Source organism: Cinclus cinclus, chromosome 2, assembly GCF_963662255.1.
Source record: "Cinclus cinclus chromosome 2, bCinCin1.1, whole genome shotgun sequence".
NCBI classification, from domain to species: Eukaryota; Metazoa; Chordata; class Aves; order Passeriformes; family Cinclidae; genus Cinclus; species Cinclus cinclus.
In genome coordinates this window covers 2,984,396-3,004,048 of record NC_085047.1, presented here as the reverse complement: position 1 = coordinate 3,004,048, position 19,653 = coordinate 2,984,396, and the positions used below count along the sequence as shown (strand labels likewise).

Sequence of the window (19,653 nt, the reverse complement as noted above, 5' to 3'; positions counted from 1 at the left end):
CAAACTAGACATAATAAAAATCTTCTTTGGGGAAATGTTATGCTTCTTTAAAAAATACTGGGAGAGCTCCATTAATCATGTGTATTGCAGGGTTGGACAGTTTACTAATGTTACAAAGAAACCTGTATTGGAAGTCTAATCAGATCACTCTCCTTCTCTATTTTATCCATTGATTACTTCCAGAAGCATTTTGGTTTCATTAAACTCTTAGCAGAAATGCTTTGCTTCACTTTTTTCACAAGTGCCAAGAGCAATTTATTCTGTGCATTTGACATTTACAGAAAACTTCTATAGAATATTATACAAGTGGAACCAAAGGGGATCAACAGAAATGTAGGAGAGTTTTCTAACAACGAGCTTAGGAATGTAAAAGGCAATGACCTCATTGCAGTGGAATTATTTGCATCATCTTACAGAAAACTACCAATGGGATAAAATTCTCTACTTTGCTCCTTCAGAGGTCCAAAACACTCTTCTATAAAGATGATGGGGTTTTTAAGTTCTAATGAACTTTTACTTGACCAGGGAGATCCAGCGATTTTCACCTCCACACCTTATTCACTGTCACCATCAAAAACTCAGGTCTTGGCCACTTGGTTTTGACCTCCTTTCAGAGCTTGATTCCTTATCTGAGGACATAACTCAGACACCAATTTACTCACATCCTGGTTGGACATCTCCCAGTAGGGTCTCTCCCCATAAGACATCACCTCCCAGAGGACAATCCCATAGCTCCAGGCATCGCTGGCTGATGTGAACTTCCGATAGGCAATAGCTTCTGGAGACGTCCATCGGATGGGAATCTTACCCCCCTGGGTGTAAAACAAAACCAGAGAGTCCATTTGACTGTCCTGCAACAAATATGATTCTGTGTGGTTGATTATTTAATCCCCGAGGTTCTCAGTTTTCTTGATATTGGTGTAAAGAAACCCAGTGTAAGCTGGAAAATGCTGGTGCCATCTGCCATAAGAGCAAAAGAGAGAGTGAAATACATTCCAGTGCAAAATCTACTGATATCTAGCAGATTTACCATAGATTTCTCTATCTACAATACAGCTATATAGCACAGTACAGCATACATACTTAATAGACACACAGACACATATTTTATATATATATATGTACGTGTGTGTGTGGCATAATTTGCACAGATTAGAGTAAATGGTAAATCAAGTCTGGTTGATGCTCAGTTATGAAATGTTTGGAAACTGCCACGACAGTCATACAACATTAAAGGTGAAAAGCCCAGTCCAAGGTCCTTGCTGATAACCCAGGTCCTTTTTGCACAGCACAAGGACTGGGATTTGGCTGACTTTAAGGCAGTGAAGTGAATTCCCTGTTGTTGTGGAACCTGCATGGCTTCACCTGGTTTTTTAGCACATTCAAGGAAAAAAAGGGGCCATGATGTTGCTTCATTTCCCTAAAGCCAAGCCTCCAGCTGAAAGTCAGATCAGGTGGGGTCATCTGTGCAGAGGGAAGAGTGCAAAAATGTCAGCTGGGAGAGTGGCCCTGGACATTTTTTACAGTCATAAGACAAGCAAGCCATCATTAAATGCCAGACTTGAAGAGAATTGAAACTACCGGTACAATTAGCGTGGTAGGCAGGGGAACATCTCTCCCTGGGCATGGCCACTACTTGGTGCTGCAGGTCAAGTTAATAAAATGCACACAAGGAACCTCAGGCTGAGTTTCTAAAATGTGAGAATTAGAGGAAAGAGACAATTCCTGGTGGTGCCAGCTTTGACAGAGTTTTTTTGAGAGTCACACATGAGAAAATACAGTTCTAAAAGACTGCAGTACAAAACTTGCTCCTGAAGGCAATTCTGGAGTTTTAGTACAGAAAACTGAGAGTTTAAAGTTATTTCCAGTTATGCACAACATGTATAGAATATATTCTGAAGATTTCACACCAGACCAGCTCTTTGCAGTGCTTCTGACACCCCCATTATATTCCAGTCACACACCTCTCCTCACAACCACCTCTGTGGGGAGAGTGCTCTTACTTCCACTGAGTAACCAACGAGAAAAAAAGATTTACATATTTTGCTGCTTTGCCTACACTCCCATAAACTGTAGCTGCGCTGAGGGTAGTTATACAATCACAGCTTTAGACTGACTAGCTTGGTTAACAATAGAAGTGCAGGCATTAGTGTTAATTAGAAACCTAAATACAGTCTAACTACACTGAAGCATCATCATTTTCATGGCTTATATTGCATAAATTAAATTAAGAATAAACAACACAGGCAGTACTAACTCAGACTACAATTTAGGCCTCCAAAATGTCACTAGATAAGTCTTAGAGGCTTTGGCAAAGGTCAGGGATAATTTTGGCAGATGGTTTTCATGGATCCCATTCTGTTTAGCAGAGCTCCCGACCAAAAGACAAATCTTCGTTTCACACACAATCCTTAAAACCAGGTAAACACCAAATTTCCACATCACTTGCAGAGCAGCAAACAGGACATAGAAAATAAGCTGGGGTGTTTGAAACCACTGTTTTATCACTGAAGCCAGATAAAGAGCCTGATCTCTCTCCCTCTCTCTTAGAAATCTAATCTATTAGATGATGTTCTTTAGTCACAAAAAGCACACTGTACTTTCCATGCATCATAACTTTATTCACAATTCCCTGTGCTGCTCCAGAACAGTACCAAGAACATAAAAATGACTTTGTTTTTCTCATACTCAATTAATAAGCTCCCTTTACAAGTGTCCAGGGGCCCTCAGCGAGTCCAAGCCCCAGCCAAGAAACAAGGAAAGCTCTCCTGTAGCCTCGTGTTTTCACAACAAATCCACTTACAGTTTTAGATGTGAGGCTGATAAAGAAATCAATCTCTCTGTTTCCTATGCTAGACGTGAGCCCTGGTTTTCCATAAAGAACATAAATCCTGGGGGAAAGCCATATCCTAAATTTACATCGACAAAGACCCCGACGCCACAAAGAGAGTCAGACATCTCCCACTAGACAAGGGCAGGAGTTGCATATTGCATAGAAGGTCTTGATAATCTTATGTAAAGAAGTCATTTATGCAATTGGAGGAACACTTTAAAAAACAAAGCAAAACAAAACAAAAACAAACAACAACAACAAAATAACAACCATTAATTAGTCTCCTCACATTTTGGAAATGCTTATTGCAGAAAGATTAGAAATTCAACAAAACAATTTCTGGCTTTGCTTTACTGAAAAAGGAAGGTGCATCAACCCCAGATTCTTATTACACCGAGTGTGAGGCAGTGCATTTCAAATTTTCTTTGCCAAGTTTCAGCTGCAATCCCATAAAAACCTGCAGATACACATAGCACTACCAGAAACAAGATAAAAATATTAATTAAAATGTAGTTAAAAAAAGAAATCAACTGCCACTGAACGAAGTCTAAAAGTGTAATTTTGCTCTTCTGCTCCCTAATTTGTCATAAGAATGTCATAATTATTTTTATAAAGGGATTTTGCTGACTCTGTTTTTGGAATAGTTTGAGATCAGAAATTTATTTAGAGATTATTTTCTGAAGATAAATACAGCTTTTATATATTTTTGTCATGGTATCCCTTTATGGCCATGCTCATCATAAAGCCAAGCTCCCTGAACTTGAAAGACAGCTTTGCTGTTAAAAATTGTAGGAATGTGTTGTTGCAGCTCAAAATCCCAGGCAGTCTAGGTCAGAGACCTCTCTCAGGGTTGAAAATCAGTGAGCCAGCAGTATCCAAAAGTTTTATCTTCTGTAGATGGAGCTGCTCTTCCTGCAGTATCTGGCTCTCCAACATAATTCATCTGAAGTCAATGAAGCCCTCAATGTATTTCTAGCACGTCTGGCACCCCAGAACAAGGCAGCTGCTTCCAGGACTTCAGAACCCATTCCAATATTCTGATTCATAATCTGTTACAGGGTGACAGCCACAGGCACCTAAGCCACAGGCCCGGGGAGAAGAGAATCAGGAAAAATGGATTCTAACAGAATCACTAGAAGGACTTTGCAGGAAAAGCTGAACATAAAAGCCTGACATGCATTCATCATACTAGAACTTAAAACTGAGTTCAGGAGGTATCTGAATGGTACAGAACAAGACAGATTCAGGTGAGTGAGATGAGCCAGTTTTACCTTTTTACACACCTGAAATTATCTGATGCTGCTTGTCAGTCTCTTACTAATGAATGTTTTATATTGAAATCATCGCCCCCTTGAGTAGTCAGTGATGACAGAACACTGCTCCTCTCGTCTTCTCCTTGGGGCAAGAGAATTTATGGGGTTTTGTTTCATTTTTTTACCACACCCTTCAATACATTCAGACTGCATCACTGTGATTTTGCATATATAGGGAAAATAGAACTGATTTCTGTCCAGCACGGGCTGCATTTACTTTATGCCATGAACACTAGTGATGTATCTATGTGCTTAAATAGTCAAAGTTCATCTACTGATTACCCAAATATTGCCTCTGAGAGACTTAATTACAGTCCCTCTACAACTATGATTGCTTAAATTCACTTCCACTTCACACTGTGTCATTAGTCCACCCACTTGCCATACAGACATCTGAAAAATAATAAGGATAAACCGGACCCATTTGACAATGACAATTTTAATATAATTTCAGTGTTTCAATTAAAAGTGAATAGATATGGAGAATGTAGATAATTACAGCACATCCCCTCAGGCACAAAGACTCCGTTAAAAAAAAAAAAAAAATCCAAACAGTCAGTCAGCCTGATTCACATGCTGACTTCTGCTTCTGTAAGCAGGCAGACCCCAGGATGCCGAAGGCCTTTTGTGGTATCAAGTCAGTGACAAAAATTCAGGAGGTAAAAAAATGACCCTGTCAAGTAGAAAAGTTCCTTACAACTCCTGATTCTCTGTGTTTCACACATGCACTTGTGATCTTTGCATTGTCCTTCAGGCTTCTGGTACAATAGCACAAATATCACAGATTATGCATTGATATATAAAGGAATACATAAATTATTGATGTATTAAAGGACACATGTTCATAGCCTTTATGCAAAGCTTCAGACATAGCTTCTGAGAACAGCACAACATAGAATTCCACTCAGGCAGTGGCAAGCATTGAAAGCCTGGCTGGACTTCTTGGGGGTAGATCAATCCTGACTTGCAATTATGAATTAAAGCAGTGGAATCATTCTCAGGCTTTGACATTTACAGGTGGAAAATAGGGGTAGATAAGGAGCCTAGATAGATAAAGCATCCATCTTGGCAGCTAACTCTATACATTTTCCTAGTACCAGTGATACTAAATGGACAGCTGGAAGTAGGAAGAGATGGAGGACAGAAGGGCATCAATATAACACACTTAATGTTTGAAATCTGAGTTATAATTAAAATTTTGTTTTGTTTTGAAGTATCTTGTTGTCAAGCTTTACTTTTAAAGACATGAAATAGTTTGGGACAATGTCATTATTAGGCATTAAATAGTTTGAGATGATGCCATTATTTTTAAACAGTGGCACTATTTTTGTCTTGGCTTTGTCCTATAATTAGTGGCTGCAACATGTGCTAAGCCTAGGAAATGGTCCAACGGTCCTGTGTTTTGTGAAATATCCAAGAGGCAAGAACACGAACTGTTCATCTCTCTGCCAGTGGAGTGAAGCTCTGTTTCACATCTGTGGTCCCCATTTTTTTCAGCTGGGGATGAAACATCCCACCTGGAAACACTCCCTTGACATCTACGTAAGACTCACTTCAAAGGAAATGTGAGAAAAAAGATGAATATCAAATAGCCTTGTTCTTTTCTCAGAGCCAACATGGGGCACAGGCATATTCACAGCAACAACTCTTGACAAAAAATTAGATTTGTCCTAAGTTGCATTTGAAGGTTTTAATTATGTGAGCATCTTCCTGCAGCAGTTTGCACACACACCATAAACGCCAGATGGAGTTTACTGAACACAGATGATTACACTTTACAGAAGAGTTTCTTTCCACCTGATTTCACTATCCAATTGCAAATAGGCAGGTAGACTCAGAAAATAGGTGGCAGGAGGAGAGGAAGAGGAAATTCACTGGCTGAAAACACTGACACCCTGTGCACCCTGATTTGTCCAAGCCACCCACAGACACGTCACTGATGTGACAGCTTCATCCAGTGCTTCATTTGCAGCTTGATTTTAAGAAGAGAGCAAACAAGTATCTGACACAGCAATACACCTCTGGCTGGACCACAGGCCATTTTCTATTAAGGAACTCTTGCATTCCAGGAATATTTATTTATTAATGCTGTGACTCTACTGAGAATTACAACTGCTTGCTCCTGCTAATGTCTCTTTGTATTAACCGTGACAGATCTCTGCAGACAGTTTTCTAAAGTGGTATATATTGCATATTTCTAGCTCCATGACAAAGTTTATCAGAGGGCAAAGAAAACACTGAAGGGTCAAGTAAAGAACAGAGTCTTTGTGCCTGGTAAGTTATGAAGGTAAGATTGATAAATACATTATCTATTAATGTGTGTGCATATAATGTGTATGAAAACTGCCATTTCTTTACACATTTCTCACATGTTATTTTATTTCAGTCATTAAGAAGGCAGCATGTAAACTACAAAAATTATTATTGATTGCTCCTGTCAGTGTTCAGGAATGAAGGAAAACTTAGAAAACCCATATCAAGGTACTGCTGATACACTGTAATCTGGTTTGTAGTGAAGATGAGGTGATTACTGTGAGCAGAGCAAATTACACTTGACTAAGATACTAGATGTTAACTTTTGTAAAGTTAACAAAATCCACTTTAAATAGCATGAAAATGAGCAACCAGATATCCGAGTGCAATACACATATATACATAAAGCTAAAGACTTTCACAAAAAAAAATGGAAGTGTTATTCAGGGTGATAATCAGATGTGCATTTTTTTTTTGTTTTACTCAAGTTTTGACTCAGTTAGAGGTACAAGAGCAGGTATGAATGATACACCCTTGGAGAACAGTATGCTCCAGTCAGACATATGTCCTATCATGCTAGAAAATGCAAAACAGAAAATGCAAAAATTTGATGGGTGGGATTTTTTTTTTACTGTGTGGGAGCTTAATCAACAGTGCAACTAAAACTGCTCAAGGCACACACGAAGGCTTAAATTACTTTGTGCCAAAAGACCTCAGGCCTTAATTGTGATATTCACCCTTTTACAGATCCAGAAGAAAGAAAGTGAGCCAAGAATTTTGCATACCCTAAAGAAAGTAATCTGCCAACACAAACCATACTTTTTGCCTTCTATTTCCTCCAAGGCATGAATTAGAAAAATAATTGTGATGAGCTACTGGTTTATTGAACATCTCTGGGCATACAGGACTGACTGCCCTCTGCAACACAGCCTCAGATTTCCGATTTCCATCAGATTTCAGCCTTTGTCACAACCAACAAGAATTTCAAAAGGGTAAAGGAATACAGGAACTCACCCTTGTGGTGTAAGCAGCTTCTGGGTCATCCTCCAGCACACGAGAGAGTCCAAAATCAGAGACTTTGCACACCAGGTTACTGTTGATGAGGATGTTCCGAGCAGCTAAATCCCGGTGCACGTATCCCATATCCGACAGGTACTTCATGCCAGATGCAATCCCTCGGAGCATGCCCACCAGCTGGATGACTGTGAACTGGGCATCATGCTTCTGGAAAACATTGGAAATACCATCTCAGGGATTGCTCATGTTCCTCCCTGCACAGATTTTTTGGTTAGCACCCTGGAAGCTCCTCAGTTGAGGAGCTTGTGAGTCAGGCGTTGGGATTTAAATGCCACATGTGGAACCATGTCGATCTCCCAGTCAGCTGAGGGAAGGGGACAGATTTGCAATTCAGATAAAAATTAATTTTTCCCTTTCTTGCTGTCATCAGAGTTTTAATCTCCTAGATGGGACACGTGTGAAAGCAGCACATAAATCTAAGTTGTGTGTGTGCTCCTGAGACTGGAGTGTCAGAACATTAGAGAAACAGATGTCCAGCTTCCCTGAAAGGCCACAGGATTTTCTAGTGAAAATCCAAGCCTTCCCCAATGGCCTAATGAAAGTTTTCTATTACACAAGAAATTCATTTAACAAAAGCAAATGCTGATCTGAGTCAGCAGCTTTCAAATTCCATTACATTTAAACTAATTTCTTAAAATTTTCCTCAACTTCAGGAACACTAAAATTGCTGAAACACATTATGACTTAGCCTAGAAACCATTAGTTGGATATAGTTCTAATCACCTACTTCTGGGCATAAATTAAATCCCCCAACTCTTACTAATCCTGGTTGTTAATGTCTACTCTTGATATTGATATATGGATATATAGACAATAGGACAGCATTTGTTGTAGTGCCGATCTCAGATGAATTCCCCGGTGCTGTAAATGTATCCTCACGGGCAGCTCTCCAACTCCTCGTGCTGCTGCTTCTGGAATTTTATTCAATACAGGGGAGCTGGTTCTGCCTCGTGAGGTGATCTGACATGAATCAGCCTGCCAGACTGATTGCATCCATTTTTCATTTTTGATTACTGTACTTGGGGGTGATATTAGCGTTGTAAACATTGGACAAATATATGACACAGTGGATGCTTAAAGAGTCTCTCAGAACTCCCCTTCATGGAGAAATCAATTATTTTAAAAGATTCTTAGCAGTCATCTGTCCCTTTTTTTATCAGACCCAACACAAGAGAATTTTATATAGACTCTGGAAAAGATTTAGCTAAAAACCAGAAGGTTTCTAACCATGAACAGAATCAGATGCTCAGAGAGCCTTTCAATGGCAATGAGGAAAGCAAACTAAGTAGTTCCAAAAGGCATTTATAAAAAGGGTTATATGGCCTGAGTGGCCTGTGATATTAATGAGTCACAAGGTTCTTATCTATGTTTCCACACAAGAGCAGTTAAAAAAAATCACACTAAAATGAAAGAACAAGCTGAACAACTGTTCTGTGCAGTCAAAAATTATTCTCCTTTCCTCAGGGCTCTCTTCAAGGATTTCAAGCCTAAACAAAAAATATATAGTTCAGTACAGAGATATTTCATTCAGCTATACTGACACATTATTTATATGCATTTTACATGCTCCAGTGGACACCATAACATATATAGTACATAGTGAAACTCAGGTTGACAATCTATCCCCTTTTGGGGTTAAATGTCTAGTTCAATGTTATGAATTTGGGGGATAATGTCATTCAACCGTGGCAGAACCAAAGCAGTCTCCCAGCCAAAGCGGAGTTTGCCCTAACAAATTAAAATTAAACCAGTGTTTCCCCTCAGATGGGATTTCATTTCTCCTACACTCCTTGTTTTGCCACAAGTAAATCTTGGTGACACAGGGAGCATTCGAACTTTTTTAGGCCCACTACCAACTTTGACAGAAAACAAAGATAAATCAGCCACAGCATTAGTATGTCTAAGGCTGGAAAAAGAAAACTGGCCAGTAAACTGTGTTGGCTAAACATTTCTAACATACTCAGGTATGGGGCTACACTCTCTCCACTTTTCATTACTGATAAAATTTCCACAAATCCATTCATTTCAAAAATCTCTTGCTTAGACACAGAGGCTGCCAACCAATAAGCATAACTGCATTGCAGTCATAATTCAGCCTCCAGAAAAACAGTCCTCATTTCTGTGTGCCACAATGTTGTTTTGTTTTGTTCATTTCTGACAGATGTAACATACTAATGCAACCAAAATTGTCTTGCATTTGGAATAATGCTTACTGCAAACGGACCAGCAGATCCCTACGTGGCTTTCTGAGCACACCATGATGCTCACAAACCCAAATGAAAATAAAGGAATGTCAAGCAGCAAGAGCTGATGATGAATCAGTGCAGAGTAAACCCAGAACAAGTCCAGAACAAGAGCCACTTCTAGCCCCATTTAGTTTCCTGTTGCACTTACTCGCAGGAAGCTGTCCAAGGAACCATTTTCCATATATTCAGTAACAATCATAACTGGTTTACCTGAAAATAGAACACAGGGGTCAGGCTTTTCCAAGGAAGACACTGGAATACAATCAGCAAATCCAAGCATTTCAGGAATGTGTCCAAATATTCCTAACTCCAAGGATAATTTGTACATTTAGAAAGGAAGCAAAAGCTGCGTGGGCATGCTGAGGCTGGGTGCAGATAAAGATGGAAAGGGAAGTGCACAATAAAACACAGGGCACCAGAAAGAGAAGCAGAGCTGTAAGATGGGCATTCCCTCCTTCCAGGCACTCCTTCTCTCTGTGGTGGGATCCCTGACAGCACAAACTTGGACACAGCTGGGAGGACCTGAACACGCTGCACCCACGGGGCAATGGCAAACTTCTAAAGAAACAGCCCTTCAAAAGCTTTTAATAGTTCCCAAAACTCACCCAGATATATTCAGACCAGTTTTTGAAACCATTTCTCCCACCCTAGGGCATTTTGTGACACAACCAAGATTTTATATGCAGCTCTGACATGCTGGAGAGAAACTAATGCAAAAATTAATGTGATGATGGGGAAGTTTTCAGACCAAGGTCATAGCCCTGCTAATATTTTACCATCATATGAATTTTATTATTTCATAATATTTACTAAAGCTTTGCTTATTTTCCCTTTGTGGTAGAGAGAAAGGTGGGTAAGAGCATGAAGTTATTTAAGGAGATGAATTATTACTGCACATGAAATAGAGGAAGGCATTTGACCATAAAAGTAGGACAAAGGCCTACATATTGTATAGGGGGCTTGGTGAAATTTTAGCTTCTAAAATAGAACAGCATGAGGCTTGAAGAAGGTACCCAGTTTAACTAAGAACAAGAGTGCCATTAAAGAGCCAAGTAAATGGCAACTACAACTTTTTGTTTATTTGCTTTTCAAAAAACACAGCTTCTACCAAATAGAAATCTTAGAAGAGAAACAATAATTTCAAAGAATGAGTTTAATATAAGAAGAGCATTATGAATAAATGGGTTCCAACATCTTCTCTCTGTGGTACAAATGATGTGTTCTGCTGTGGGTGTCACACTAATGAGTAATTGACAGTCATCCATTCACCAGTAGGAAATACAGGATGCAAAATACTAATCTTGAACGATGCAAGAAATGATACAGATATAAGATCTAATAATGTAAAAGCTCAAACAAAAACATCTATTTATACTTAGTCTTGCTAGCCAGAAATACAAAGTTAAAGTACTTGCACTCTGTGTGCAATGTGAATTCAAAGGGATTCCTGGTAATACAGAGGATATGCTGCTGGACCTTTCAAGTACAGGGCTATCCAAAACTTTCTATGATAAATCAATTTTACTTTGCCCTGCACTTTGAAGCCAGGAGACAGGTGCCTGGTTTCTGCACAAACTCAGGCAATTTTATGAGACTTATCAGAACTTAGAGTAAGAAATACATCTCCCAAATTATTACAGGAGCATCTTCCTGCCTTGTTCATCCACATACCAAAAGCCTTAAGTGCAGGGTTTCACTCTCATTCAGTTGGAAATGTGCCTATAACAAGAAGCACATGCTCTGAAGTTTTGAAAGAACCCTCTGCATCCATTTATCAAAGCAAGGCCGTTTATAAATGACAACAAGTTGTGTCAACGGTGTTGCCCAGGTTTATTATAATAGCAGGCTACAAATTGCTGTAAATTATTAGTAAACTAAGCAGAACATGTGTGCTGGTTATTAAGACTGCTGCCTACAGTGTGCCCAAGAGTGCAGGGCAGCAGCTGGGAAATGCAGGACAGAAATCCAAGAGGAGCACAGAACAGTTCTGCACTGGAGGCAAGGCTGGACGTCTGATGTGGTGATTGATTTGTTAAAAAAAAAATCCAAACAAAAAAACCTCCAAACTCACAAGCTTCTTGTCCTTCTATCACCCTGCAGAATGCTTAATAAAACAAATAATTATATTTATTATTTTATTTACTTTGTGCCATATATTTCTGCCCAGTAAAATAGAGACAAATCGCTCCAGAGCATTAAAAACTCCTGTTCTGGAGCGATCTGGAGAGGGTGCAGTACCCCTGAGGTTTGATTGGCTTCAGCTGGGAATATTCAGAGTTTTCTTTCTCACACATCATTGTGATGGGCAGCTGGCACTCCTGACCTCCTCCCCCAGCCCCCACAAAGGAGACAGCAGTGAATACACCTGAGTGTGAATACACCTGAGTGGCAAACTCACCAGAAGTCACTTACACAGAATACAGAGAGAATTAGTAATGCACATTCAGGAGCAATGCACAAATTCCTGCATATACAGCAACGAAATTATTGTCTCAGCTCTCATTTTGAACACAAAATGTAACAAAATTTTTAGCTCAGCTGTGTGCAGACTGATGCTGGCGTTTCAAGTGATTTTGTGACTGCAAATCTTATTCTGCAGTACTGTACAAAACGTGTGTCACTACAAAGCAGGAGATAAACCTCAATTTATGCAGGCAGACCTTTCCTATAGGACTGTGAGACTTAAGATAAACAATAATTCTTTGTTCTTGAAATCAGCAAAATAGACTTCCATGAAGCACACACAGAGAAGGCATTATTATTGTTATAATTACAGCTCTTCACAACATAAAGTGTTTTACATACCTTTCACTAGTGACTTTTAGACATATTCTGGTGGGGTTTTAATTTCTTATAGTTTTCAGCAGTATGCTATGAAATTTTTTCATACCCATCCCTGTGAAACTTTGAATCACAGTTAAAAACCCAAATTTTCTTAAAACTAATAAAACCATTTACTTAAACCCAAAGCATTTGATATGTTTCTATCCAGTTAAACTGGAAATCCTCAGCAAATTCCAAGCTGATCAATGAAATGGCAAAGAGCAGCTTTGCCAGCAGTATCTTCTAGGATGAGCATGGAAATATCCCACCAATTTTTTCTGCTCCCCTGAAAAATCCTGGAGCACTCTTTTTTTTTTTTTTTTTATGATTGCCTCATATAAAATCTTATTGATCTCTACTGTAGGTAGATAAATTTGATCACTAAATGTACCACTTCATTCTGCAGTGGAAAGACAGAAAGTGTGGCGGAAGAGGGTTGTTGAAATAAATTACTTTTCCAGGAAGGTACCACATGTACATGGAGGTTTCAGTCAAATTTTTTTGTCTCAAAAAGAGGTGATTTGTTATCATAAACAAGGACCAAGATATTGTTTAACAAAAAAAAACTCAAAACAAAACAAAGCAAGCAAAAAAACCCCCAAAAAACCAAAAAAAAACCCCATAACAATAGCACCCAAGGGCAGATTTAGAAAAGGCATTGAAGTAAATATACATATAAGGACAGAGATAAAATTAATTTTACTACTGAGGGATTAAATCCTCAAGACTTCTTTTTAAGATTTTTATCATGATGTTTGAATTTTGGAATTCTGGAGCTTTAAAATGCCTCGTGCTGGTACATATTGAATATCCCATGGAGTATTTCCCCTGCATGGAAATCATCTAGGAAAAAAGTCTGGCCTTACATAATAATTCACTAGACCCGGTTGTTGTACCAGGTAGGCTGTTCATTAATTAGTGCTAATGACAAAGCTAATGATTTAGCTGGAAGCAGAACACAGTGCAATTCAGTGCAGTTAGGAAGCCTCAGCACATCAGACTCCACAACTCCTTACCAGATCATCACCCAGTGCCTCTTGGCCATTTTGGAGCACTTGTAACTCCAGAGTTTATTAAACCTGCCAATTTATTATTGAGCTTTTTTGCAGAGCATAAACCTGGGCGACTTCATTTATAATTCAGTTTTGCTCTCCTTTGATTGATCAGCAGATCAAAGAATTATTCAGGCCGGAAGACACCTCCGTGACCCTTTCCACGCACAGCTGTCCCTGTCATTCCTTACTTTTAGTGACAACTCCCTCCAGTCGGATGATGTTGGGGTGGTCAAACTGGCCCATGATGCTGGCTTCTCCCAGGAAGTCTCTCCTCTGCTTTTCTGTGTAGCCAACTTTCAGGGTTTTGATGGCCACTGAAATTTCCTTTTTAGAAGGCAGCTTCAGGCGTCCACTGCACACTTCTCCAAATTCTCCTAGAAAAGGGAGGGGAAAGGTGACAAAAGCTGAAATGCGGTTATTTCATAGGGATTCAAGAAAGAAGAATCAGAACTCAAAAAAGCCCCTGGAATGCGATGTATACTGGTTTATCCTTTTGCAATATGCAAGAGCAGAGCACAAGGAAAATCATCTTAACATTCAGAAGAGGAAGCATTAAATATGCAGAAGAATATTTTGGAAGAAGACACCTCACTTTTTTCGCCCCAATTTTCTTTCAGTTAACCAGTCAACAAATTTTTAAACTAATCACATAAGGAAGCTTCAATATGATATTATTTGAGAAGCAACTGATTTCAAAGGCCTGAATAAATGTGTGGCAGGGCAATGACCTTTCTCTGTTGCTAACTCAGGCTAGATTTGAGTCAACAACATAGAAATGAATGCCACCATATCTTACCACCAGCTTCTTCATCCTCTAGGCATAGAGCTGTATTATCAAGGTTAATAACCACTAAAAGGAAGATATATCTTTATGTACATACATATTGCTAAGAAGTACTGACATTGCATCCTTTGATTCTAACACTGTTTGTATTTCAGGCTGCTGAGACAGGCAGCAGCTCAGAAAACAAATTCTAAAAGCTACTACTAGTACCTGATGGGAGTTGAGTTCTTTTCAGACTTAATTAAAAGCATTCAACTTCTGCAAGCCCAAATGACCATTACACTTTACCAAGAGTTCAAACACCAACCCCAGTTCACTACTGTCAGAGCACCACAAAACAGGAAGACCAAAGCACATCTTGAAAACAGAGGGAAGGGGGGGAAAATGGCTTGAAATAAATCTTCTAGCACCCAGCTTCCAACTCCATTTTCTTGATGTTTTAATGGTCCAAAAAGCTATAACAAGCTAAGCTCTTAGAACTATTTTACAGTTACTGTCAATGGAGACTTCAGCTATGGTTTCAGCCAGCAGCCCAGCAATCAATCTTTCATTATAAAGCTGGAATCATGTATCTGATATTTGTTTAACTTCTGGGAAGGAAAAGGTTACGGGTAATGTCCATCAACACAGTCCCATTCAGCCATGGCTGAACAATCCAGAACTTGAGTGATTAATCAGCTTCCAAAAGTACCCCAAGGCCAGCAGATGCTGCAAGAGAATAAAAGATGGGCTCTTTCTAGCAATGAGGCTTGCTGTTGTCTATAGATATAAAGCAGGTTTACTTTCTTGGAAAATGATTTCATTGGAAAGAGCTCCTTAGGCAGCCCAACTACATTGATCTACAATTTTTTCATATTCAGGGCAGAATGGATGCTAAAAACATTTATCTGGTCAACACCCACAGTCACCCATGCAGTTACTAGAATTTTTCCTGCTAATTATTACTACATGATCAGTAAGAAATGGACTGGGCCTCACCAGACACTGTTTAGGAGGAACAAGGGCTTGTGTTTGAGAGGAAAACCTGGCACTGACTGTAAGATATGAGGATGATGGCCCTTCAAACAAAGCCCTCCTGAGGCGTTTGTTTTTTAGTTACACCTCACACATAGAGATTGCGTAACCAGCCCTGCAGACTGGTGTGCCTATTCACACCTGGAAAGCTGATAGGGATTACTTAGGAAGGCTGTTCATGGCACAAAGATCTCTCTTCAGGATACCCTAATTTCACTTTAAATAGGCTATTTAGTACATCAGGGGATGGCGTTTGCTGTGCATTTAGGCTCGGGTCTAAATGAAAGATGAAGAACGAAGATTCTGTAAAATGAAGACTCTGTGAAATCAGCTACTCCCTTCAGTTTGCTGTATTTTAAATCTGTGCAGAGAACTCCCTCAGGGTTTGGAGAGACCCCAAAGCTCAACATTTCATAAACCTTGGGAACATCAGCAATGCTCTAGCCTTCACTGGGACACTGCAAACCTTCACAGTAAGTCCATAGACAGGTGACCCCAAAATTCTGTGAATAATTTGTTCAACAAGATGCTGAGCTACAAGTACGTTTCAACTTCAGAAGAAAAGCAAATGCTTGCTTTCTTGTTCAGCAAAGCACATAGTTAAATCTACCCCAAATCAAATAAGTACTTTCTGTAGTATTCTCCTACTGCCCAGTTGGATTTAAACTTCTGAAGTGGTTTGTTGAACTGAATCCATAAAAATAAGTGAGTTATTTTAAAAGAAAAAAAATACTGTAAAGAAAAATCTGAAGAAGTGGCTTCTGACCTCAATTTTCTTATGCTTAGCCTCCCACTAAAATCCCTTGTGTTTTTCTTGAGGTTCTTTTGGATAAGAATATTTCCTTATTGCATGTGTGTATGTTTTCAAAGCTATGTAAGCTCTGAAAGCCCTCTCTTCTCAGAGACTTCTGGCCAAAGCTGTGAAAAACTGCCTGGAGCACTTCAGAATGTCGAGATTGCTTTCCTGACTGGAAGGTCTCCTTACTTACGTCACACTTCAGGGCAGTTAAATGAGCCCCTTCTTCTCAAATCCCTGTCTTTTTTATAATTTCATTCACACTTGCCTTGCAAAGGACAAGGGCAGGAAGAGACCAAGCCATTCACTCAAACAAGTCATTGACTCAGTAAGAGGCAGGAAATGCCTTTCTGGTTTTGGGGAGAAGTGTTCCTGGAGAAGTTGCCTCAGAAGCACTCTGAATGTAAAAGCTACCATGTGCTCAGGGTGATAGCAGTGTCAAGTGATGCCACAAACTCATTTTGGAAGCTCCCAGCACTCCGTGACCTGATTTTCATCTGTTCTTCCCTTCCTGTTGGCATCTCAAGCAACTGCTAAAAGGAAATGTTAACTGTAATGCTTTATGCACTCCAAACTATGTGAATTGAGTTATGGTGCCCAAAACAAGGTGTTATTAGAGCTTGAGTGCAAGTTTTAATGTAAAAAGCTTGCAGCAGCCCTCTGCCACTTGGTCAGTGGGGTTGAGCAGGGTGCTGATACTGCCAAGGCCCAGGTTCAATGCCTATGGAATTCACTTAAGAGTTGGACTCCACAATCCTTGGGGGTCCCTTCCAACCCAGAAAAACCTGTGATTCCCCCTGCAGTGTGGCAGAGAGACTTTTAAAACACCTGACTCCTTTACGACATAGTCCTATTTTGGAGCCTTTCAAATTTTTTTCGTCTGTTTTCAGAGGCTGTATTTGACAAATTTTGGTTTCCTTCTTATTCTATCGTGTGTCTTGACTAAAAACAGGTCAGAACAACTAAGCCGTAAAACACAGCATGATCCTTAGGAACTCCTTTTCTAGATTCATATACTTCATACAGCCCAAATTTAGGAAGCTTGCATTTGTGAGGCTCCTGAAAGTCTTACAAGGAAACCTACTGCTCCTGGATTTAAATTTAGAGTATTCCTCCTTCTCCATCCCCACACAAATTCCCTGTTATGTGCAGTAAGCAGAGCTTTACTGCCTTGACTGAAGATGATGGAGAACAGTGCACTCTTGTGGGGCAAAATTAAAACCAGCAAGGAACGTGGATTCCACCTTTCCATAAAATATCTTCAAACAAAGAACAGTTGAGTAGCTTCAGTAGGAGAGGATGAAAACTGTTCCTTTTTTTTTTCCCCCTGGGTCATTCAGGAGATGCACTGAGTACAGTACCTCAAGTTCTACACTTTTTCCAGCTGAAAAACTTTTTCTGTGCACTCAGAATCTGTCTCTCACATCTCATGGTTTTAATTCAAACTGTATGCTTAGAGAGAAGCCAAAAACATCAATAATAAAGGAACAAGTATTTTTCAATGGATTAAAAATCAACAGTACTCCTCACAAATGCTTTAATATAGGAGGAGAGGTAACACGCCATGATCTCCTGTCTCAATGAGACAATCTGCCACTTCAGCTCAAGGAGGAAGCCCACATTCTATCAGGAGCGACATGCTCCATTGCAACACTCGGTGTAATGAGAACTTCTGTAATCTGGCTCCTCTGTTACAAAATCTGATCATCTCACCAGCTTGTTTCCTGTAAATCCAACAATCTGTGGCATCTTTATGGCTCAGACAATCAGTTATTGGACAGACAACCCTCTCCTCCTAAATCAATAATTCAAATCCAAAGCAGTGACCAAAATCAATCCAACGACCAAAGGTCACTGCAGCCTGATGGATGTGTGGTGACTGCTATGAAATGAGCTTGTGGTTTCACCCAAGGCATAACAGTCAAGACTCTTTTCATGGGGAAAAAGAAAAAAAGAGAAAACGTCTTCACAGCTGATAACAATTTCTGTGCCGTGCTGACAGATTTTAAAGAGAAACACAGAAGTGAGGCCGAATTATCTTTTCCCTTCCAACAGTGGTGCACTCAAGTATGGGCTTGGTGTCCTTTGAAAAGCTGTCTTGCTGTCTCCTTTCTTTGAGAAAAAACAAGAAATATAAAATTGTGTATCCTTAACTTTGCACTGAAATCAGCTGTAAATGTGAGCTGCTAATTTGAAGACTTTCTAGAACATTTTCTTTCCAGTCACAACTATGATCCTAAAGATATAAAACAGTATATACACAGCTAAAAGCTACCTTTAGTTTAATATATCTGGTGGTCATTACCTGCTCCAACTACTTTATCAATGGATATATTGGAAGCATCCAGTTCCTTGGCAAATTCATGCACAGCTTGGTTGGGATCCTCATATGTGTGTGGATCTACGTAAGTTCTCAGACCTGGGAGCTTTACTGTGTAAAAACAAATTCAGAGAGAAAATGTTACTTAGACTTGAGTAATCCTTCTAAAGAAAGCTCATGAGACAACCAGAAACCAAATCAATAGAAGGAAAAGGTATTCTTCAAATCAAACTGGTTTTTGTGAGTCTTCAGAATCTTTGCACAGAGTGAAACCAGACACTAATGTACTGCAGAGAAGTGTGACAACCCATTTCACATATCTGCACTTGCAGCATTTAACTGCTTTTCCAATATTAAAATACCACTCACCCCTCCCAGGCTGCTACATTTAGATACTGCCTTATATTGACCTTCCAAAGCAACAACAAAGGGGCAAGGAACAAAATGTGTTGCTGCAGTCAAGCTGAAAAATTCTTAGGAATATATTAAGAAATCAGAATAACACCACCTTTTTTTTCCCCTAAGTCCATCAACAAGATGCATAATAAATTTACACATGAAAAAATGCACCCCTGCCTCAATCCCTCTGCCAGAACATACAAGGATGGCAGATAATTGTTCCGAATCAAATTTGGTTCTAGAGTTTTGTTCCCCACATATCCATGTTATTCTTTTGACCCCCTCTAGAGTTTCCTGGCTAGGGATTGCTGGAAGAGATCGGTCCCAACCTCTGCCTCCCACAAAAATGCTGAAAGCAAAGCAGAGCCTCATTCCCCTTCTCCAGCTCAAAGCCTTGCTTGTGTTTGCACCAAGTACCCTCTGTGCCCACCTCTGTTGTACTCATTTTACAACAGGAATATATTTTATTAACAAAAAGTGAAATACCCAGCTTGAAGCGTTCTGCTTCTGACACAAACCCTCCATTCCCAGACATGTATTCCAGCTTTCCCTAACTGTACCAGCTGGTCTTGTAAAAGATATTAACTCCTTCAACAAGCACTGCTTTAACCCACTCAGGAATATCCTTTCCAGCTTAGCATTATTATACTGCAGCAATTTTTTCACTGCTAAAATAGTTAGACTTTTTTTGCTGCAGTTGCACAGATGGGAAAAAAATACCTCTGGACCATGAGAGCACA

General features: G+C 39.6%; 1 protein-coding gene across 2 annotated transcripts in view; it reads right to left on the bottom strand.

Annotated features, from left to right (window-relative positions):
* Nucleotides 1-19,653, bottom strand: part of EPHA3 (EPH receptor A3) — a 120,426-nt gene that overhangs the window by 14,683 nt on the left and 86,090 nt on the right. The window contains exons 8-12 of one of the 2 annotated variants that reach the window (XM_062515299.1): nt 18,500-18,625; nt 13,789-13,974; nt 9,871-9,932; nt 7,414-7,623; nt 663-851 (exon numbers count right to left, since the gene is read on the bottom strand). In XM_062515299.1, coding sequence (XP_062371283.1) covers nt 663-851; nt 7,414-7,623; nt 9,871-9,932; nt 13,789-13,974; nt 18,500-18,625 — 773 coding nt within the window. The remainder of the gene's footprint in view (nt 1-662; nt 852-7,413; nt 7,624-9,870; nt 9,933-13,788; nt 13,975-18,499; nt 18,626-19,653) is intronic. The other variant, XM_062515298.1, reaches the window with a different exon arrangement.